The 24,007-nt window shown below is 40.5% G+C and overlaps 1 protein-coding gene and 1 pseudogene across 2 annotated transcripts in view; both read right to left on the bottom strand.

Annotated features, from left to right (window-relative positions):
- MAP3K5 (mitogen-activated protein kinase kinase kinase 5) overlaps positions 1-24,007 on the bottom strand; it is a 198,217-nt gene that overhangs the window by 12,085 nt on the left and 162,125 nt on the right. For both annotated transcript variants that reach the window (XR_007412214.1, XM_025422373.3), the window contains exons 19-25: positions 23,671-23,828; positions 20,853-21,030; positions 19,806-19,826; positions 13,130-13,307; positions 12,871-13,039; positions 9,838-10,023; positions 6,937-7,042 (exon numbers count right to left, since the gene is read on the bottom strand). Coding sequence is in view for 1 of the 2 variants with exons in the window: in XM_025422373.3 (XP_025278158.1) it covers positions 6,937-7,042; positions 9,838-10,023; positions 12,871-13,039; positions 13,130-13,307; positions 19,806-19,826; positions 20,853-21,030; positions 23,671-23,828 (996 nt within the window). In the remaining variant the exon portion in view is untranslated. The remainder of the gene's footprint in view (positions 1-6,936; positions 7,043-9,837; positions 10,024-12,870; positions 13,040-13,129; positions 13,308-19,805; positions 19,827-20,852; positions 21,031-23,670; positions 23,829-24,007) is intronic.
- On the bottom strand, positions 1,881-6,767 carry LOC112645475 (40S ribosomal protein S20-like; annotated as a pseudogene).

The following is a 24,007-nucleotide window of genomic DNA, read 5'->3' on the forward strand; positions in this document are numbered from 1 at the left end:
AGACTGGCTTATTACTTCACTTAGCATAATGTCCTTAAGATCCATCCATGTTGTAACAGGTGTCAGAATTTCCTTCCTTTTCAAGGCTGAATAACATTCCATTGCATGTATATGCCACATTTTGTTTATCCATTCATTTATCAGTGGACACTTGTGTTGCTTCCACCTCTTGGTTTATTGTAAAGAATGCTTTTATGAATGTGGGTATGCAAATATCTCTTCAAGATCCTGCTTTCAATTCTTTTTTTAGATATATATATATCCAGAAGAGAAACTGCTGGATCATATGATAATTCTAGTTTTAAAACCATTATACTGTTTTCCATGGTGGCTGCACTGTTTTATAATCTCACCAACAGTATACAAGGGTTCTTCTAATTTCTCCACATCCTTGCCCTTTATCTCTTAAGGCTAACCAAGCCCCACCTCTACTCTGCTTTCTGTATCATCTCTTTTCTCTTTCCAAAATTCCATTTCCTAGCTGATCTACTGTAGGAGAGCCTCAAAATTGGGTGTTTTACTTTCGCAAACCCAGAACTTAGTACAGGGGTAGGACACATTAGCCTCTCAAAAAAATGTTGACAAAATGGAAGAGTTAACACTACTAGGATTATTTGTATTTATAAGGGAACAAAACTTTTTTTAAATCTTACTCTAAAAATAATCTAGGGGTACCTGGTGGTTCAGTTGGTTAAGCGTCTGACTCTTGATTTCAGCTGAGGTCATTATCTCAGGGTCATAAGATGGAGCCCTGCATCTAGCTCTGCACTCAACAGGAAGTCTGCTTGAGAGTCTCCCCCTTTCCCTCTTCCTCTGCCCCTCCCCCACTCACTCTCTCTAAAATAAATAAATAAATCTTTAAAAAAGAACAAGAAAAAATGATTTAAGAACGTACAATTCTAGGTTAAGTTAGAACATAAGACTAGGTTCTTTAAATTTTTCTACAATTATTCTTAAATTTCTTTTATGGTATCTAAACTGAAATTTTGAAAACAAAAAGTTTTGTTGTGCTGTTGACTACCATCTCATTTTGGGGGAAGAAACTTCTGATATTTATTATTATATTTAAATGTCCTCTTATATAACCATAGCTCTATACACTTTATCACTTTATGTATGTATAAGTGACTGAAAATTTTCTCAAATAATTTGAAGAAAGTGGAAAATTGTAAGCAAATGCAATACTTTGTTATTTTGGTCTTTCGTGGTGGCTCCCCAAGTACACATCATCAAATTACACATTGTAAAAATATGCAGGTGAGATAGAGCATCTGGTCTTTGTCCTCAAAGAGGTAACAATCTAAAGGAGAGCTAGAAGGAATATATAGATGAGCCATAAGAGTATGTACAAAGATAACATGGAGTTATAAACACAAACTGATGCAGCTAAAAATATCTTAGCTGATTGCAATTACAGACCTAGCTACATATATATTTCCTATGTGCATGTATTAAGAATGCTAAAAGGTAAATAAAGCACATTTGCAATAACTAAATTCAGTGGTGGTTTACTCATGGATTGATTCATGGAAGCGGAAGAGCCGAGCAGGATTCTGGAGGAGAGGAAAGCCTTGATTTGGTGGAGAAAGGGGCAGAAGCATTTGAGAGAAGGAAGTTCAGATGGCCCAGAACCCTCTGAGAAGAATGGAAGGCAGAATGGACTGTCAGGAGAGAGCCAAGTGTCAGGAAAAAAAGCAGGGACTCAGGGCTGGGGGGGGGGGGGGGGGGGGGGGCTGTAATGAATGGGTGGTATTTATTTATTTTTTTTTTTTTTTTTTTTTTTTTTTTTAATGGGTGGTATTTAAGCCCATGTGTGAGAAACTAGAGCTGGTGCATGTTTCCCTGTACTGCAAGATGGGATCAAACAACAATACTAATTCCACTTCTCTATCCCCAGGTACCACCCCAACTGGTTCTTTCCCCACAGGAAATTAACTAGACCGACCTTTTTAAACACAGGGTATTTCTGATACCAAAGAAGATCACAATTCTTGTCAGTGCAGTGTGTATGACTCCTGAATTAAGCTCCTAGGGTACAGAATGCTGGTCATTTTACTTTAATGTGGACATGGGGCACATGAGTAGTTCAGTTTAACTGGTAATAAAATCAAGTGCTTTAGCAGTTTTAGAAATTATTAATGTAGTTAATATGCCTTCATTATCAATTCTCTCCTTGCACTGACAACAGGGTCCCTATGCTCAGCATTTCTCCATCTGTCACCCACAACCAGACTGTAACAACAGACACTCAAATGTTGCCAATCACCCAAAGGCTGATTCTTGATGACAAATGAGAAAATAGCCTGAGGGGGAAAAAAAAAAACTCTTAAGGGGCTTGCACTGTAACTCTCTATTCTGTGTGCTCTTTTTGGGAGAAAGAAGATTGAACACTTCTTTAAATTTTTTACTTTTTATTTTTGAAGTAATAGTAGAATAACAAAAAAAGTTGCAAAAATGGTACAGAGAGTTCCTGTATGTCCTTCAGCAGCTTGCCCTAAACTTGACATCTTATACAACTATGGCACTAGGATCCAATCCAAGAAATTGATGTTGTTAGGATACCACTAAGTAATCTACAGACCTTGTTACATTTCACCAGGTTTCCCACTGATGCCCTTGTTCTGAACCAGAATCCCACACTGCGCTTGGTTATCATGTCTCCTTGGTCTCTTCCAGTCTGAGACAGTACTCAGGTAATTCTTTGTCTCCCACAACCTCCACACTTTTGAGGAGTACTGGCCAGTTATTTGGACTGACCAATATCTTGTTTGGGGTTCACCAATATCTTGTCATGATTAGGTTGAGGCTATGCATTTTGGGCAAGAATACCACAAAGGTGATGTTGTGCAATACTTAGTGCATCACATCGGGAGGTATAAGATGCTGACCTATCACTAGTGATGCTTACCTAGATCATTTGGTAAAGGAGGTGTCCATCAGTTTCCTCCACTGTAAAGTCACTGTTCTCCTTTGAAATTAGTATCTGGTGGGCAGATACTGTGTGACCATTCAAACATCCTGTTTCTTGTTACTCTTTTGCCTACTAATTTAGCAGCCACTGATGCTTCTTGCCTGCAATAATTATTACTGTGGTGTTTGCCTAATGGTGATTTTCTATTTCCCTCATACCTTCTTTTTATTCTATATGCTCTAATCCAAGGCTATCATTGTTTTATTTTGTTGTTCAAATTGTTCTGGCTTAGACTTTTGGGAACCCTTTAACCGGATGTGGTCTCCAGTGTCCTTTCAATTTTTTTTTTTTTTAACAACAGGTAATCAATTTATTAAAAAGGTTGATTTAAGCATCTGCGATGGTGACTTCAACCTCAACTCCAGGCTCAATACTGATAGAGGTAGTCTGCTTAACAATCTCAGAAGGACCGTGCAGATCAATGAGTCGCTTGTGGATCCTGATCTGAAAACGATTCCAAGTCTTAGAACTAACTTCACCACAAGGAGTCTTTCTCGTAGTGATTCTGAGTCTTGGTAGGCATCCGCACTGGTCCTTTCACTTTGACATTCTTTTCCTTTGCACCTGATCAAGTCAGCACATACCTTTTCCAAAGATTTTAAGTTGTGGCTAGTTAGGGTAATTCTAATTCGGTGAATCGCCCCCTCTGGTTGCACAGGTGTCTCCCGGTGCCTTCAAACGCCACGGCTGCCGTGCGGCTTCCTGCCCACTGGTTCCTCAGGGAGCGGACAGCGGTCGGCGGGAGCAGCGCCGGCGTCCTGGGCTCGGCTCTGGTGCGAACGCCTCTTCAGGGTCCTTTCAAAAAGCCTCCATCTTTTTTGGCCCTTCCTTACTTTCTGGCATCATAGGCTTCTATGCATGTATTTTTCCTGCCTCAGGCCTGGACTCAGCCATCTCCCAGTGCAACCAGGGAGCACGGATTCTTTTTATTAGAGAATGGTGTTTAGATACTGAGATCTGGGTCCTCTCTATGGACAGATCTGGGACATGTATGTACTGATGATGGCATACTTTTAACTTTCTGGTTTCATTTGGCGTGTCTTTCAAAATTTGGTAGGCTAATTGTAGTGTTTTGTCACCTAGAAGGAATTTTTATCAGGGGAAGATGAAGACAGGCATTTTTAATATAGCTCCTTTGAATCTCACTTATATAACAAAATCTCTAGGGACATCCAGAAATTAGATGGAACTCCCAAATGCTTGAAGTCCAATCCTCTTGGTCACACATTTCATCATTTATAAACTGGTATACAAATGCATACGGTCTTCCCCCATTCTAGGAGGAATATAAAAAATACTTTCTTCTGTTATTCTTCTCTAAAATTCTACTTAAAAAAATGCTTGCAAACAGTTATTTTAGTTTTCTTTTTTTTTTTTTTTTTTTTATTTTAGTTTTTGTCTGAGACTCCCAGTGGCCTCAAAGAAACCAATTTCACAGTGGAAGGACAAATACTTTCCCTTAGCAAACGCTCATCATAAAGAACATGCTTTGTTCCACACATGGGTTGGATGAAAACATTGCTTACCGCCCCCTTCCCAGGACACCCTCCTGAGCAGAAGATGTGCCTCTCTGCATTTTCCTTAAACTTACTAGTGTTTCAACTACAGTGTGATGATCAGTGGGCTATTTAAATGTCCAATTTTGGAAGAATATTCGATTTACAGAAACATCGCGAAGGTCACAGAGTTCCCATACACCTTCCAGCTCCCCCTAATATATCTTATATAAATGGTATACTCATCAAAACTAAGAAATTAACATTGGTGCAACATTGATACAATACTATTAACTAAACTACAGACTTTATTCAGATTACTCAAGTTTTTCTCTGATTCCCCCCCACCCCATTCCAGGATATAATCCATTGCATTTAGGTAATCCGTTTTTATTTATTTATTTTATTTATTTATTTATTTATTTTGGTAATCCGTTTTTAAAGGGAAGTTTTTAAAAATTAGATTAACAAATCACTTATATGCTATTTAAATATTTCAAAGTATAATCCTTTTCTCCTTTGCTCATTTAGGTTGCTACTGTTTAACTTACTCCTACACCTTTCCCTTTCACTAATACACACCTATTCCCTTTCACCCCTCATTATCTTTTAAATATATATATATATATATAGTCCCTCTAGGGTACATTCCTCACATCCAAGCTTATCCCAGTGATAATTCACCCAAATACAAGAATCTATCTGTTAACTTGCTTAGAGCATTACATTAGGTTTACATTAGCATTACCTTCCCTAGGTTCACATGCAACCACTAATTATATGTTTCAATGCCTCTGTAGAATTTTTTCTAAGTTACGCAAATTTTCTACCTTCATTTGTTATAATCAGGTGAATCTCACTTATATATCGTTTCAACTAATATTTATCAGGGGTCCACTGTTTTACAGGCACTGTGCAGGAAAATATGCTCTGCACAGAATAAAGCAAACACAGTTACCCTCTGGTGTGGGAAACAGCCACTCAACAAGAAAATAAAGGTAGTTTGAAATTGTGTCAAGTGTCACAATTGGGAAAAAACCCTTTCCAAGGAGACAGAATAGCAGAGGAGCCTACTTTAGACTTTGTGGTGGGTCAGGACTCTCAGAGGAGGCATCTTTTATTTTTATTTATTCTTTTAAAAAGATTTTATTTATTTATTCATAAGAGACACAGACAGAGGCAGAGACATAGGCAGAGGGAGAAGCAGGCTTCCTGCAGGGAGCCTGATGCGGGACTCAATCCCAGGACCCTGGGATTACGACCTGAGCCAAAGGCAGACAGTCAACTACTGAGCCACCCAGGCATCCCTGAGGAAGCATATTTTAAACTGTGACCTGAAGAATGCAAAGAAACAGGGCAGGAGGGATGAGGGGTGGAAGTGTGCCCCGTGTAGATGAGCATATTTGGGGGATATTAGAGCTTCCTATGTTTCTTTCTTAAGAAGAAGGAAATAGGTTAATCTTTACTGAGGTTTAATATAAAGTTTGACACTGGTGCCCTCACTCTCAAATCAAACAAGGTATTCTGAGAGAAGAGAGGGAATTTCACGACTCAGGAGGATTGATGATGACTTAAGTTTGTGGTAACATTTGTAAGTAACTTAAATTTTAAGATATTTCATATTTTCTTTTTAAATTTCTATTTTAGACCTTATAATACATGTATAAATTCACATACTAGAACATATTTCTAGTTTATGTATCGAAATCTGTTTATCTACCTATCATCTCTACACACACACACACACACACACACACACACACACAGTTCCTGCACATACATATAGGATGGAAGAGCTTTGCTTAAAATTTTTTATTAGTGAGTACACTATCAAAGTACTTTGGAAGTTTGCCTTAGAGTATGAATGCGTCTCTCACTCCATAAAACCCTGTTTCATCAACACTACCCCTTTTGTACATCACTGCAAAACATAGCTGGGATCTGTCTAGACCAGTGATTTCCAAACCTGGCTGTGTATCAAAATGACCTGGGAGCTGGATTAAAATGAGATCCCTGGGCTTTTTCCCAGCAGATTCTTACTCACTCAGTCTGGGACGGGGCTTGAAAAGCTATAATTTTAAAGAGCTCCTGACATCACCCAATGGTCTGGCAGGTTTGGGAACCACCAGTAAAGGATGACACAAGAGTGTGTTTTGTGGGCACAAATATCTGTATATTGAAATGCATATGTATTTGGGTCACCTGCATAATTTTCTCTTCCTCTCCATATCCAAATATGCTCTTCAAAGACAAGGAAGCAACCTTCCTCACTCATAGTAAACACCTGGATAGGTGTACATCGCTTAGACTGTATGCCCTAGATAAATATTATTTGGTGGCTTCAAAAAGATTTTTAAAAAAGACTAACTTGATCTAAAAGGCAGTAAGAAAGACACCATAAATGACAGATAAACAGTAATTTAGAATATCAAACACTAAATATTTGCAAAGTAATTAGGTATTTCTGACCTGGAACCAGAATGGTAATGGCCGTCTGCACTGCCTTTCGGATGATACTGTCTAAGGCAAACATCCAGTGTGGCTTGATATTATGATTCCGAAGAACTTTATTGACCTGGAGAAAGAGGGTGACATTTAGTCTACTTTTAATTTTTAATGGAAATAACCTAGATGACACAAACATCTGGATGACATTCTATAGACAAAAACAACTAAAAGGTTTCTTCACCTTGAATTGTGAATATTTTCTTTATGTCACTGGAAAACAATGAAAAGTTGCCACATCAAATTAGTCTCATAAACCCCATGTAAGCATATCAAAGGCAGTCTCGTTAAATGAAATGTTGCTTCTTTAGGACTCAGAACATACTACTTCTGCTTTTCATGATGTTTGCAAATTGGATGGTGGAGATGGTAAAGGAGGAAAAAAGAACCCAAGGGGCTTGAAATAAAAATAAATACTGGTCTTTAGTGTTGTGACTGATGTTTAATACAACCACACGTGCTTCAGCTTACTCTTGTGACTTGGAAAAGTAGGTAGGAAGGAGGAAATAAGCATGTGTGTGCCACCTACAGATTTGCCACAGAGCAGGCCTTATCTTTCTTCCCACAGTTGTTTATATCTCTGCAAACGGGGGGGCGGGGGGGGGGGGGCTGTTAGAATATTCCAGAAAGGCTGTTCACATTGTAAGTCTGTGTTATAAGGGTATCTTCTTTAGTGACTAATAATATTTCACACATTTAAATATACACTAAAATAGACATTTTCACTACTCTTTTCTTTAAAAAAATTGTGGTCAAATACATACACCATAAAATTAACTGTCCTATTTTTAAGCATAGAGTTCAGTGGCATTAAGTATATTCACACTGCTGTGCAAACTTCACTACCATCCATCTCTAGAAATCTCTTCATCTTGTAAAACTCAAACTCTACAACCATTAAACAATAACTCCCCACTGCCTTCTCCTCCCAGCGTCTGGTGATCACTATTCTACTACCCATCTCTATGAATCTGAATACTGTAGTTATCTCATATCAGTGAAATCATATGGTATCTTTCTGATGGGCTTATTTCATTTAATATAATGTGTCAGAACTTCCTTCTTTTTTAAGGGTGAATAATATCCCATTGTATGTATAAGCCATAGGCATTATCTTTTTAAAAATAACCATTATCATAAAGCTAAGAGAAACTTGTTTAAAATATGGGTTAACTCCACCAATTGCTGGTTGACATGACCCTCCAAGAAAAGAGGTTATTTCCCCACCAGGGTTTTGACTCGGGATTTTAGAAGCCAGAGAGAAGGTGACATAGCTGCAATCCCATGCCTAAAGCTGGAGTTCCAGTTGCTTGGTCCTGCCCTTGGTCCATCTTCATCAAAGTCCCCCAGTTCAGAAGGGAGTTGGTCTGAGGAATTCCTCATAGTAGTTGCTCCTGGAAGGAAGCGAACCACTGCTAGGTTCACACTTGTTCTAGGAAATCCTTTCGGAATGACTTTGTTCTAGTACCTTCATTTCTTAGAGGATTTGCCTGCTTTTTTGACTAACATAGGGCATAGCATTTAGTAAACTGGAACATTTCTGTCTGTCGTGAGTCACACAGACATAGAAGACTAGAACTATCACTGGCTCCCCATAGTTCTTTATTAAATGGGGAACATTCTTTGGGTTCATCCCCATCCTGGATGGTGAGTGAGTAATAGCAGGTGTGTGTGTGTGTGTGTGTGAGAGAGAGAGAGAGAGAGAGAGAGAGAGAAAGAGAGAGAGAGAGAGAGAGAGAGAGAGAGAGAGAGAGAGAGAGAGAGACCTGGGCTCACTGCCCATGATTACAACTAAATGACTCTCAATCTGAATTCTACTGGCCAATATGTTTTCCAGCCTCTAGGCTAGAAGCCAAATACGTGGGCAAGTGCAAAATCACTAAATTATTTCATTCTATTTGCAAATGGTTAGTTTTCCCTAGTTGCAGTGAAGTGTGGCTTTAGCATTTAATTATTAGTGATAGGCTTTGCCAGTTGCTTTCATTACCCATGACCTCAATTATGTCAGGAGTGCTGTCCCTATCCACAGTACAGCACAAAGGCCAAGTGGCTTACACAGAGTTTCAGAGAACACTAGTGGCTGCTGAAAGATTATACTTTGGTTTTAAATGAGGGATCCTTTGATGTACCAAATACAATTGTCAAGACATCTATGTTGGAGAAATAAATACATTAGCACGCCCTGTGACAGCCTTCTAGGAGTGGCTTCAAGGTTTTTTGGTCTCATTCAAGAAGAGCATATACGGTTTTGAATCAGGCTTTTGAAAGACTGGCTTCTAGCTAGTGTTGCATAGCAACTTCATTTGAGAGGGCAGAGCCTTCAGCAATCTCTCCTTAGATCATGTGGACTAATTTTCATTCCATGATGAATTAATGTGTATTAAACAAACATATTTAAAGTGCTGTGTATGGAAACCAGAGGAAAAGGAGGGGGGAGTACTGGTTTTTTATTCAGCAGTGAGGATTCCAATCTGCAAGATTGCATTTTTCTCAATGACCACTAGATGGCGGTTCTCGTACAGAATCAAGCCGTGCATGACTAAAATGAGTTCTGTAGCTGCGGTCCCCAACATAGTGACTTGCTACATGATTTCGTAAGAACAGAGTTCAGCCATGGGAGATGTTTGTTGGTTTTGCTATTTCCCACGGTGTTCGATTTCACATGTATCTAACTTTGGGGAAATACAAGCACATAACAAATCTACTACTTAGAAGCACACAGAGAGGCAACCATCTCACTTATTTATCGTCGAAGAGGTCATTGGAATTAGTTAAGAAAGAAAAGATAACCACCTATGTTTTATCCTATTTTTCTAACGTTAGTTGGGAGTTCATGGAAAAACACTGGCAAAATGCCATACTTACAGCATCCTGAAAGCCGAAGAGCACCACCTGTACTTGACTAATGCCATGGCTGTCAAAGTCAAGTTCCAGCTTCAGCTTGGACAGTGTGGTGGCTATGATTTTTCGGTCAGTGGATCTCACAAACTCTCTGAGGCTTGCGATGAGGGTTGTGATATGTTCCCATTTTAGCTTAGGTTCTTCAGGCCCCTGTGAATAAAAACTGTCAGTGGATCTGTGCCAGACACATTAGTCATGAACCTAGCCATTCCCACAGCCCTTGTTGAGAACTGGGCTTCACAGTGCCCTCACTAAGGGAAACCACCTCCACCAAACCACCCAAAAAATAATCAGACTTTAGGAGGAAGCGTACCTACCCCACGCATCGGCTAATGGCTATGATTTAGTCAGATAATACAGAGTTTTCCTCAAACAGGGAAAGGCTGAGGCACTACAACTCTTGCCCTCAGAAGTTTTTTTTTCCTTTTTTAAAAATTTAAATTCAACTTGCCAACAGCTTGCCAACAACAAATTAAAAACAGAAATTTTAATGGGGAGCTAAAGAGAGATCAGGCAATGAGCCATAGGATCCTAAGCTCAAAATCAGCCCAGGGAGACAAGTCACAAATAGCAGCAAGAGTACATCTGGATGTAAGGAAGGGAGAACAGAAGCAGTGGGGTTGAGAATGACAATCTACAAGGAGAGAAGGGAATGGATAGAAATAGAAACGGTACACCAAGAGGGCCAATAGCAAGCAGCCAAACCCGAGAAGGGCTGTATACACTCCTGCAACATGAAATAATCAGAATCTCACACAAATTTCAGTCTCTGTGAGGCTCGGCGAGGCACTATGGTTGGAATTCCTTAAGATCCCTCCTCAGGGGGCACCTGCATGGCTGCTCAGGGGTTGAGCATCTGCCTTCGGCTCAGGTTGTGATCCTGGGGTCCTGGGATCGAGTCTTGCATCAGGCTCTCCAGAGGGAGCCTGCTTCTCCCTCTGCCTATGTCTCTGCCTCTCTCTCTGCGTCTCTCATGAATAAATTAAAATCTTTAAAAAAAAAAATTCCTCCTCACATATGCGAGCCTACCTACAATGTGCCCCTGGAATTTCAACTGCCCCTAGAGTTTGTCAATGCCTTTCAGTCAAAGGGGGCTCACTTCATACTCCATCCTTGAAACAATTCCTTACCCACCAATGAGGTAATTAGTTTTAAGAATGAACCTGTGGACAATTTTCCATATCAAAAATATAATATGATATTTAAATAAATTCCCTTTCTCGAGTTGTATTTCTCTACTTTGTATAAGGAACATCACTTCCCTGAAGGAAACATGGTAGGGTGTTATTTATCCTCATTTAACTTTAAGAAACTAGATTATTATTGTGCTTGTTTCTATTGTCTATTGTACATTTTGTTACTGCATCATTAAAATTAAATTCCTCAATCAGGCCGTGATAATCACAATTTCTAGGATTCTATTAAAATAAATGTACCATCAAGTTCTTTCTTTCAGGATATTTCCATTGGGGAGCTCCTTCTCATGTTTCTGTTTTCATGAGAAAAGATTATATTGAAAAGCTTGAAAGCTGTCATTAAGGGAATTAAAACGAGACTGGGAATAATTATCAACTTTGTTTCTTTTCTTACCATCAACTAAATTATACCCAAAGTAAAGATTCACAGGCAATATCATAATAACATGAAAATATGTTCAAGAAGAAAAATGTGAGTTATTCAGAAATTGGAAGCTTATCTTAGTGAAAAATCAGCTATGTGTTTGCCAGCAGTTGAAATAGCAAACATTTTTTTGACATTAGCTTTGTTTTCACAACAGAGGAACATGTTGCTTCTAGCTTTTTGATGTGTGTGCCACTGTCCTACAAAGGAATGCCCAGGATCATCGAGCAAGGAGCCTGTTTTTCCCTTTCCCTCTGCTTGTGCTCACTCAGTCTCTCTGTCAAGTAAATAAAATCTTTAAAAAAATGTTATTAAAAAAAAAAAAAAGAAGAAGCCCTAACTTCCAATGTGATTGTATCTGGAGAAAGGGTCTTAGGAGGTAATTAAGATTAAGAGAAATCACAACAGTGGGGCCCTAATCCAATAGGGCTAGTGTTCTCATAAGAAAAGAAAGAGCAATCCCTGGGTGGCTCAGCAGTTTGGTGCCTATCTTCGGCCCACGGCATGATCCTGGAGTCCCAGGATCGAGTCCCAAGTCGGGCTCCCTGCATGGAGCCTGCTTCTCCCTCTGCCTGTGTCTCTACCTCTCTGTCTGTGTCTTTCATGAATAAATAAATAAAATCTTAAAAAAAAAATAAAAAGAAGAGGAAGAGACACCCACCGGGGGACAGAGGGATAAAGGGCTGGGGAGGATGTGGCAAGAAGGCACCATCTATAAGCCAAGGAGAGAGGCCTTGCAAGAAACCAAACCTGCCAACACCTTGCTCTTAGACTTTCCGCCTCCAGAACTGTGAGAAACGAATTTCTGTTGTTTAAGCTACTCAGCCTGCGGTGTTCTGTTGTGGCAGCCCTAGCAAACAAATATAGCAGGGAGCAAGAGTCTGTTTTTTCATAGCACGTACAGCCTTCTGACACACTATATTCTTCACTTACTATTGCTCATCATCCTCTGTCCATCTGGACTTCACCCCACAAGCAAAGAGGGGCCTTGCTGTGTTTGCAATATTTCCTAAACGCTCAGATGATTCTGGCAGGTAGCCTTGTGCTACCATCGGAATTAGGAAGTCCATGTGGCCCAATGCGTACGTGTTGATCGGATCAATAAACAGATGAACGAAGGGTAAGAGAGGGCTTGTAGGCTAGCTGGATTGGCCAGTGTGAAATATGTGCTAGTGACTTACAAATAGCTGTGTTCAAAAATGTGGTCTCTAAAACAGGGATGTGCCTTTTTTCCCCTCAGGGGTAGGTTTGATTCATCCTCAAGAGCTCCAGGGCTTCCTCAAGCCTCCAGGTAGAGCCTGTGACAGTTTCAAGGAGTCACACCACAGGTGAAATATGCAAACTCTGGGGAAACAAAGTATCTGCAAGAGGTCTTACCTGGGCCAAAGATTCCATTAAGTTTCTCACGACTTTGTCTTGGTCTTCAGTCAGGATCCTATGAAGGGTGGCCCGTCTCTCACTGTCCTTTCTCAGCATAAAGAATCCAGAATCTTTTTCTTCAGGGGAAGGGGGAGCACTGTGGTCTTCAAAATTTTCATCCGGAATGCTGTAAGAATGTATACGGCATCAATCACAATGTGCTTTATAAAAGGACACACAATGTACTTCTTCCACCCAAAGTAAGTCAGGTGTTTACCCCAAAAAGAGTGTCCGTATTCCTTTTACATCTCTCTCTCCACAGGATTTGGCTCTCATTTTGAAAGAGAAGGGGTCCACCCTTAACTCCGTGTCGGGGGAAACCGAGCCGTACTCGCTGCTGCTGCTCGTGTCTTCCACCAGGACAGGCACCGGCAAGGATATGCTTCTAAGATACTCTGCTCGTCACGAGAGGGGAGGAAATGGCCGTCAGGGCTTTTTAAAAATGTACACGTACTAAATACTCACCAAAACAGAGCAATATTAGTTGTCAAGTGTCTTGTTCTAATGACTAGTAAAAATAATGACTAAGAGGCTGGTCATGGGTTCTAATCGCTCCCCTTGCTCCATATATGGGTTGGCAGGGGAAGGGTCTCCCGGGTCCTGAAAGGAATATCTCAGGACCGTGAAACAGTGGAAGAAGCACCAGGCCCAGGGATCTTGGGTTCTAATCTCATTGCTATTGGCCACCTGTCAGACATTAGGAAGGTTGTTTATGGGTCTCAGTCTTCAGATCTATAAAATGAAGGATCAGCTGGAGCACCTGGCTGGTTCAGTCGGTTAAGCATCTGCCTTCAGGTCATGATCTCAGGGTCCTGGAATGGAGCTCCGTGCTGGGAATCCCTCCTCAGTGGGGAGTCTACTTCTCTCTCCCCCTCTGCCTCTCCTCCTGCTTGTGCTCTCTCTCTCTCTCTCTCTAATACATAAATAAATACATCTTTAAAAATAAAAGTAGTAGCTTCCTATTTTTAAACCATGTTCCCCGCAGGCATGAGGGTCCACCTTAGCATCTTGGGGTTGCCTTAGCTGGAGCGAGTAAGGATTCTGTGATTCTACAACATAGGTTTCAATCCTGTTTTGCCTAAAATAAATATGCTCTGTCAGTCTTACATATCAGGGTTCTGCTTAAGGATTCAAATGAAAAAGAGTTCTTTGTAAAACACAAATTTTGGAAACCAACAGACTATGTGATCTCTTAAGTCTGACCCATTCCCAGATACTGTGATCCTGCAGCAGACTCAGGCTCTTTTATTTATTTTTTTATTGTGATGGAGATTGAGCTGGCACAGGAGTTAACAACATTTCATCAAATACTAATTTTAAAGGAAGTAAGTTTTGCTAGAATCATCCTTACCAAACAAGTGTCCCAATACTACAAAAGGACCTACTAAAAGGCAGATGTAAAATTATAAAAAAGGAAACCCACTGTTGTCTAGAGTCCCTTTTTTTACTTAATTCCTCTTGGACTGGGCTATATCAACAATAGAACCAGGCTGAAAGACGTGGGACAGTCAGTTAGTGGTGGACTCCTGCCTCTGTTCCCTGTGACTGCAGATCAGTAATGATTAACCGTGAGGAGGTGGGGGCAGCGGGCCATGAGCACGGATCAGACAGATGGACATATTTAAGAAGCAGTCATCTGATTTACAAATATATGAAAGCCAAACACACCTTCTCTTTCTTTTCTTCCTCCCCTTCCTCCAGCCACTTCCGGACTCTAACCCTTATGATTCCATATACATAGATATGTTTTATTATATCCTTCCAATATATAATTGGAAGGAAATATAGCATATTGTTAAATGGTAGTTATTTCTGGAAGATGTGATTTGGGGTGATTGTGATTTTCTTTTATTTTTCCAAAATTTCCAAACTTCCTATTGTTTTTGTAATCAGAAAAATATATGTTATTAAAAATATTTTTCACAAGCAAATGCTCAACAGAGAGTAATACCATATTACCAAGTACTTGATTTACCTAATAGCACAGTTAGTGATGGTGTAGGGGATGAAAAAAAATATCCCATTACAAAGCAGGAAGTGACATTTCTCTGAAAATGTATGGCCTTAACACACCTATCACTGGGAAGTTCTTCCAAGCTATTGTGTCTTAGAGAAAGGGTTTTCTAGCCATATTTAGAAGCTTCCTGAATCACAGAATCTTGCAGGTAGGACACGTTCTACACCTTAGTTATATCAAAGATGTCATGCAGGACCATTTTATTATTCTGTCCCCCTTATAGCTCAAGTGAAGAAAGCAGGTGTTAGAGGGGTACCTCGCTTTGGTTTCAGCTGTAGGGAGGAAGAAGAGATGTATACAGCTTCCAGGGATGGTACATCTCTGGGCAAACCACCTCAGTGATCAGTAACTAGAAAGCCTCCCAAGATGAACTGGTTGACCAACTTGCTGTCATTGAAGTTGCTACACTGCTGAATCACTAGAAGGTAGGAAATGAGATGAAGCTAAGAAGAGCTGCTCTGGGTTTACCAATTTAATATCACAATGTCTAATTTCAATGTATAGAAATGTGCAAATGGCTACATTGAAAATATTATAGCAGGGGAAAGTGCCTGCATGCAGCATTTCCCAAATTAACTTGACCAAGGAACGGCCTTTTTCCAGAACAGCTCATGGACCCAGCATTTCATGGACTATATTTTAGGAAGTGCTGCTCTAGCAGGAAGCAAATGAGCAACCTCTTTCTTGTGGATAATAGTAAGATGACATGTCTAAGAAGAAACATGACAGGTCTTTTTCAGAGGGCCCCCAAAACAGGGCTGCTTTTGAGAGGACATTTCTGGGAGTTGTCAAGGTCTATGGTGTACTTTGTTTCACTTTGCATTGATAGGAATAGATTACAGAATGGATAAAACAGCTGCTAGGCTGGCCAGATGTGGACTTAAGGCGTGGAAGCATGGTTTTCATTGCCATTAGATATCAAGTCCTTAAAGTGAAATGTTGCTGGGAGAAAAAGAACTGAAGAAAGCTCTCACCATTCTATTGGTTTGATGGAATGACTAACATCTTCATAAGGAAGGCACAAGAGCCCTGCTGTGGGGTTCACTACAGACCTCTAGCACTCAGCGAGGGTATCTTCACCAGCATATAGATTGGTGATCATCTCTCAAACGCGTACTCCATTCAGAAACAGAGGCATACATCATTTACATGTCAAAGACAAAACTGTTGTTTCTTAGGCACAAATTCCATCAGGAATGCTATCAGCTGAGGAGTTTCTATCACCTGTTTCTGTATATACATGTGCCTGTGCACATATGTGTGCCTGAAGAATAGAGGGAGGGAGGATATGACTTGTCCTGCTTTTCAGTGTGGGGGGTCACATAATGTGATTTGATTACCCAGTACTGAGAAGGCCTGTGTTGTACCTGTGAATTTTAGGGTTGCTATGGATACTGATTGCCTAAAAGGAGGTCTCATGAGGTAAAACTGAATGTTTAAGGATGAAATCAAGTGCCCAGTGTTGCTATGGCTCATCTAGGAAATAAAAGGACTTGCAGATATTTTGTATGTCCTGTGTGCATAGCCCTGAATCCTTCCTCTACCAGATTTTAAGTTTAATCTTAAATTTGATTACTCTTCTCTGTTGGGCCCATGCAATCATTCATCTGGCTTATATTTACTGAGTGTCTACTATTTGTTGGGTAGCCAACAGGACTTGATGTTGGATTGAAGTAAGGGTATGAAAGGGAGAAATAAAAAATGACTGTGAGGTTTCTGGCTTAAGAAATGAATGAATGAATGAATGAATGAATGAATGAATGAACTAGTTATACACTAAAATGAGAAGGAATACAGGCTAAAGGGGAAGTTACTTTTAGTGGGCAATGGGTGTGATTTGAGCTTTCAGTTTGAGAAATTAGGCCATAGGATGAGTCTGGAGCTCAGAAGAAAAGATGGAGCTAGAGACATAATCTTAGTAGTCTCCTAGCTAGAGATGGTATTTAAAGCAAAGGATGACATAATTTACGGAGGGATGAGAAGAGAGCAGAGGACCTGGACCTTAAGAACACCAATATTTAGAGGAAAATGAGGTAGCAAAGGAGAATGACAAGGAGAAGCCAGGAAGCTGAAGGAAAACAGGAGAATGGGGAGGAGGTCATGGAAGGCCATAAAACAGATCGCTAACACAAGAGAGAGAATCCATATCTAGACCAAAAGCCACTGAGAAGATGAGTAAATTTAGAATTTGGCCAAATAGATCTCATTAGTGACACTGACCAGAGCAAGTTCAATGGTCAGTGACACCAGACACTAGATACAATGTTGGGCAGACACTGGACTGGTAGGAAAAAGATGTGGAGAAGATCTGGAGACACTGACCTTCAAGACCTAAAGTTGGGATGGAGGAGAATAAAAATTGAGTTGTTAGCTAATCAGGCAGTCTGTAGTATCAGAGGAAAGAACAGTTTATGACAGAAAACACTAGAGCCTGGGCACATAGGAGTTATTTGGAGAGGGGGAAGCTGAAGAACTCATGGGTGTGTGGGATCCAGAACCCAAGTGAGGATTGGCCTTCTATAGGAAAATGAATGCTCTCTCCTTCATAAGGGTGGGAAGAGGGAGAAAATGGCATGCTAAGGCAGTAAGCGTGTACGTTCTTGGTGGAAACATGATGAAATCCATTCCTGAGATTCCTTGCTTCTCAAGTTATAAAAGATTTCCAGGTAAGTGAGAAAGCATAGTGCCTTTCTGGGGAGAAACTCAGGTGTGACTGTTACCATAGAAGCATCTTGACAGTTTCTGGATACCACAGAGGCCACAAGTCCCTTGATATCAGCTCATATACATTGAGATTCTGGAGCTTCCAGTTGTAAGAGAGAAGCCTGGAAGGGATTCCCTCACTAGCCTGTGTGCTAATGTCTTGTCAACTCTTAAGAAACCCTCTGCTGTGGGGCTAGTCATGGAAAGTCTTAAAGAGGCTGGATAGACCTCTCTGAGGATAGGAAAGATCAAAGGTATGCCTCCAGAAGGATGATTCTTGTTGCTCTTTTGTGGATGCTGATGGGTAAGGGTATTAATCTAAAATTCCCTAAGAGGATGGCCTTTATCAGGGTAGATTGGAGTGTGTAGAGGGCACATGCCAGTCTGTGGGCCCCAGACTGTTGGGAGCTTCTGCCCAGGGGAGGGAGATGGCTCTAACTTCAGGGAATTGGCTACATCCCTGCTCTGGGAAAGTGGGAATGTTCTAAATTTCTCCCATCATTATGAGAACTGCCTCAGAGCCTAATAGCTATTCATAAGCTCCAGAGACCATCAAGGTTCTCTGAGTTCAGAACAATCTAGGGACAAAGCTCAGCCAGAGCAGTCTCCTGTCATCTGGTCTCCTATGTCCAATTGCCCAAATCTCAAAGGTTCTCACACTTTAGTGAGCATAAGACTCATCAGGTTGTTTACCTAAAGGTATAGCATTCCACGTTATAGTTCTAGATTCTGGGAAGGGCCAGAAATCTTAATTTTTAACAAGCATTCCAAGTCACCCATGCATAAAGATCTGGGCCTGAGTCATACCTGTATTTCATGTGCCTGCCCCCTATATTCCTAGTGCTAAGTGCATAGTAGAGGTTTAAAAAGGTTATTAAGTGGATGTTATTAAATAAACCATTCTTCACATAGCTCTCAGAACGATCCATCAATAGCTCCACTGTTCAATATGGTAGCTGCTAGACATATGCGCTTATTTACATTATCATTTCAATAGAATTAAAATTAAAATTAAAACGCAGTGCCTCAGTCAAGGTAGCCACATTGCAAATGTTTAATGGTACATATCCAGAGTGACTAATGGGTCGGACAGTGTAGATACAGGACATTTCTATTATCATAGAATTATCGACCCTATGCTTTTAACTCCAGATTAAAGTCTTTCTCAGGCTCTCCCCTCCTCTTTGATAATTCTCATATGGAGCCCTTTAGGATATGATCCTGCTTACCACCTCCAGCCTCAACTCTTCCCCCAACTCTTCTCCCCTACAAGAACAATGGCTCTGGGGAGCCCTGGTGGCTCAGGGGTTTAGCACCGCCTTCAGCCCAGGGCGTGATCCTGGAGACTGGGGATTGAGTCCCACATCAGGCTCCCTGCCTGGAGGCTGCTTCTCCCTCTGCCTGTGTCTCTGACTCTCTCTCTCTCTCTCTCCCTCTCTGTGTGTGTCTCTCATGAATGAATAAATAAAATCTTAAAGAAAAAGAACAATGGCTCCTTAAAATCAGGACCTATGCTTTTATCATCCTTATATATTCCAGGCCTAGCATGTTTCTTGCACACACACTGAAAGCACAATAAGTGGTTTGTTAGGTTAAAATGAATTACTTAACTCTCCAGGTCTGTGTGTGGTAATGGGAGAGCAGTCCAGTACTGGAAAAGTCATGTCTCTCTAAGGGGGAAGGAGGTCTTCCTCATCACTACCTTCCCACTTCTCCCTTGATGGGGAGCTGAGTGTAGCTTTGAAGGTGGAGACCCTTCAAGTTAGGGCAGTGGCCTCTCCTCTGGACAGAAACAGTATATGATGTGTAAAAAAACCCTGGGGAAGGGAGAGCCCTGCAGCTTGCATTCATTTAGGAGAGTTCAGACCAGGTTATAGTTTATAGTTTTAAGTAACAGGAGGCATGAAATTCTCTGTAACACCTAAGAACAATAATAAATGGGATTTTAGCTGCTAATGAGGTTAGCACATCTGTTTTCACTTTCCTAGGGAGAAGGGGGGTTTCCGAAGGAATGCACCCAGCCAGGTGTGCAGCTGCACACATCCTTGATACCCGGGAGCCTCCCATGGAGGCAGAAAGCAGAGGATGAGGCTTTTGAATGGGAAATCTAGAGCTTATCACACGATGGTGAACCAAACTTCGGCTCAAAGGGCAATCACAAAAATAAACTCACCATTTGATCCAGCTGAGAGGGCTGTGGGAAGAAGAGCAAACAGCAACATAAGCATACATTAAGTTCGTTGCTCAACAGAGACAACCAAAAAGTGAATGCTTGAAATGGAATTCACAACCTTTGCAAATATTCAATCTCTCCATTTTTATCCCAAATAAATACAAAAATGACAGTAACAAAAGGATCATTTACTTGCTTTTTCTTTCTGAAATGAGTTGTGAAAATTATTGCAAAAGATAACGCTGCTGTTTTATTTATAAATGTCAATTTTCCCTTTCTTCCTCCCTTCCTCCCTCCCTCCCTTCCTTCCTTCCTTCCTTCCTTCCTTCCTTCCTTCCTTCCTTCCTTCCTTCCTTCCTTCCTCTCTCTTTTTTTTTCAGGGGGGTTAGCTATCCAGAAAGATATCCTCTGAGAGGAAATAGGTATTTTCCTAAAATTAAAAGAACATATTATCTGGGTGGCGTGGAAGTTTTAACAGCTCCATAATAGCTCTGTAGCTCATCAGTGGTGACTTAGAGTTTCAGCCCTAAAAGGCTATATATCACCTCTTCTATACTTTAACCTTTGTATCAGTGATGCAAGATTGCTATAGATGCTGATATACAACCTACCTACTAACCAGGTGATGAAAGACGATTATGTATGAGGTTTTAGCGTTAGTGGGATTGATGGTAACTCAGCTTCCTGATGGCAAAACTGGTTGTCTAGAAACACTGTGCTCATGTTTACACAAATTTCCAGGGGTATCTATAAGCAGATTACTTTACTTCTAGAAAAATCTTCCATCTTGGGGCACCTGGATGGCTCAGTCAGTTAAGCATTTGCCTTCAGTTCAGGTCATGATCTCAGCACTGGGTTCCCTGCTCAGTGGGGAATCTGTTTCTCCCTCTCCCTCTGCACCCCCTGCTCATGCTCTCTTGTGCTCTCTCTCTCCCTCTCAAATAAATAAATAAAATCTTAAAAAAAAAAAAAACATGAAACACTTCTATCTTAAAAGCTTAGGATTTAGTGACTTTGACCCATATCCTCTTCAGTGCAATCACATACCTGAAAGCTTAGGTTGTGTCTTTTTCTTTTTGCTTGAAACTTTTAAGAATTCATCAATAAGCAAGTCGTTAGCACAGGCTCTCTTGTCAGGGTCTGGTTCAAAACACTTCAGTATGAATGCCTTGGCCTCTGCTGACATGGACTCTGGAATCTCCGGGTGGACTTTAAACATTCCCACCTAAGACACAGCACGATGTACCTTCTCAGTGACCATGAGCTCTAGGATCTAAAACTTGGTCCCCTACCACAACAAAATCCTCTGCCATATACTATAGACTCATGCCTTTTCTCAAAGTGAGATAGGATATTTTCTTTCCTCTAGGTTATAGAAAGTTTCCAGAATGTTTTTGTAACTTTATCAATGACATAGCCCAAGTAATTATGTTAAGACAGTAGATAACATTATGGAGTAAGAATTCGGTCCTTGGGCAGCCCGGGTGTGTCAGCAGTTTAGCACTGCCTTCAGCCCAGGGTGTGATCCTGGAGACCCGAATCGAGTCCCATGTTGGGCAACCTGCAAGGTGCCTGTGTCTCTGCTTCTGTGTCTCTCATTAATAAATAAATTTTTAAAATCTTAAAAAAAAAAGTATTCATCTTAAAAAAAAAGGGGGGGATCTCTGGGTGGCTCAGTGGTTTAGTACCTGCCTTGGCCCAGGGCATAATCCTGGAGTCCCAGGATCGAGTCCCATATCAGGCTCCCTGCATGGAACCTGCTTCTCTCTCTGCCTGTGTCTCTGCCTCTCTCTCTCTCTCTCTCTGTGTTTCTCATGAATAAATAAATAAAATCTTTAAAAAAAAAAAGTATTCAGTCCTTGATGTTTTATTTTTTTATTTTTTTAATTTATTTATGATAGAGAGAGAGAGAGAGGCAGAGACACAGGCAGAGGGAGAAGCAGGCTCCATGCACCGGGAGCCCGATGTGGGATTCGATCCCGGGTCTCCAGGATCGCGCCCTGGGCCAAAGGCAGGCGCCAAACCGCTGCGCCACCCAGGGATCCCAGTCCTTGATGTTTTAGAACACTGGCACACAATAAAAAAAATTTTGAGACCACTGAGTTGGCCATAATAGCTATGGGCCATGAATTGTGCCTGGCTTTTTGATTTATGAATTCCCCTGAATACTCCCAATAATCCAATGGATTGAATACTATCTTTGTTGGATCCATGAAAAAAATGAGTCTCAGAGGGGTGAGTTACACATTCTAGAAAGGCAAGTCTGGGATTCAAACCTTAATTTGTTTGGCTTAAAACCTGTGTTCTTTCCCCTATGTTGTGATTTGTGAATATTTTTCTTGCCTTAAATTTCCCATATGAAGATATATTTTAAAGTACTTTCAAATTAAACATGGAGTTTTTATAACAATTAGAATTTTCTCATTGCTGTCATCCTAAATTTTTATTTCAATAATATTTTCATGTAGTTAGTAGAAAAAATTTTCTAAGGAAATCTTTTTTTATATAGCTTAAAGATGTGTATTACTATATAAACAGCATTATATAATTATTTAGAGTAATTATATAGCCTTTACTATGTCACACCATTCAATGGTTTGTGCATATTATCTCATACAGGTCTCAAAAAATCTTTATTAGATAGGTACTATTTTTCTATCCATTTTATAGATGAGGGAAATGTGGTACAAGAAGATTAAGTAATTTGCCCAAAGTCACCAAAGATTTTGACTATGTTAGAGCCTAGATTCAAACACTATCAATCAGTGCTAGAGTCTATGTCATCTCACCTAAAGCATATTGTATATAATAATCCCTGCACCAAGATGGTTGAACACTTGAAATACTGACCAAGAAGAGAAAGACATCCATCTATGTCAAGAAAGGCAGCTCTCTTAGCAGCTCTCATTGCCCTTCTGGTTTGGTTACAGTACCCATTGCTGTATCAGTAGTGTCCCATCAGATCATCTTGAACCTTAAAGTAAGCCAAGTTTTCTACAAAAGCAGAAGGTATGTGACATGTGACCCCTCAGGAGAGGGTGGAGTAAGTGCTTGAAACATGGTCAATGGCAGGGAAAGAAATAACAGATTCTCATCAGAAGTCCTCTGCCTAGTGAACAGCAGACATGTGAGCTCTACTTCTTGGCAAACAGGTACTTAGTTTAAACCTTCCTCTGGCTTGGCAGTATGGCAGGCAAGGACAGGTGGGGATTGCAGGGACTCAGAGTAGGTCACTGCTTTGCTCAGTCCCTGGATTCTGAAGTTGTGGGCTGTCAGTCCTATTTCCATATTCAGTGCTCCCTATTTTGGGAGGTGGGCTGCTTCCCACTCTCAAGAAAGTTACTAAGGAATGGGCAAATTAACAGGCTAGAAGAGTAGCTATAATAAGAATACAATGGAGGTCCTTAAAATAGCGATTATGCCCTCCTCTTTCTTAAAGGAGCCTCTAAACTCTTATGATAGAGAAGGAAAATATTGCCTTGATTTAATACTTAAATGAATTAAAAATGTCTTTATATCTCTCTCCATGGAAGATTTACAGACTGTTTCCCAAAAAACTTAAATCGTCTTCCATGGAGTAGTGTGTTAGTTATGATGCATTGTGAAAAGCGGTTTGAGGAGGTTATATAGAACCTCACTTCATAGCTGAGAAATCTAAGGCAGAGAGAGATCCTCAGTGTGAGACATATGCACTGACTTTGAGGGGAGTGAATCTTCTTAACTTTAATGAGCTCTGGGAGCACATTTAATGTACTTACCTAGGCTCTTTTCCTTTTGCCTAAAAAAAAAAATCATATACACACATGGAATATCTAATAACTTTATCCAACAGTTTTTAGGACATTTAAGACATATGAAATGTGACCTTGAACATAGCTGCTTGTGGTTCTCCCAGTTCATAGAAAGGTGGTTTCCCTGTGGCCATTTCGATGATTGTGCAGCCCAAAGACCAGATGTCTGCTGCTTTCCCGTAGCCTCGTGGTCCTTTGTCTATGATCTCTGGTGCCATGTACTGAAGAGTACCTGGGATAATTCAAACACACTTCCACTTTAGAAGATAGAAAAACAGATGAACATCTAATGACAGCTTTCATTGTCCACATAAATAAGAAAACTTTAAAAGCATGATTCAAGTCTTATTTTTTTTTAAAGAATTTTTTAAAAAGATTTTATTTATTCATGAGAGACACACAGAGAGAGAG

This window comes from Canis lupus, chromosome 1, assembly GCF_003254725.2.
Source record: "Canis lupus dingo isolate Sandy chromosome 1, ASM325472v2, whole genome shotgun sequence".
In the NCBI taxonomy this organism is placed as follows: domain Eukaryota; kingdom Metazoa; phylum Chordata; class Mammalia; order Carnivora; family Canidae; genus Canis; species Canis lupus.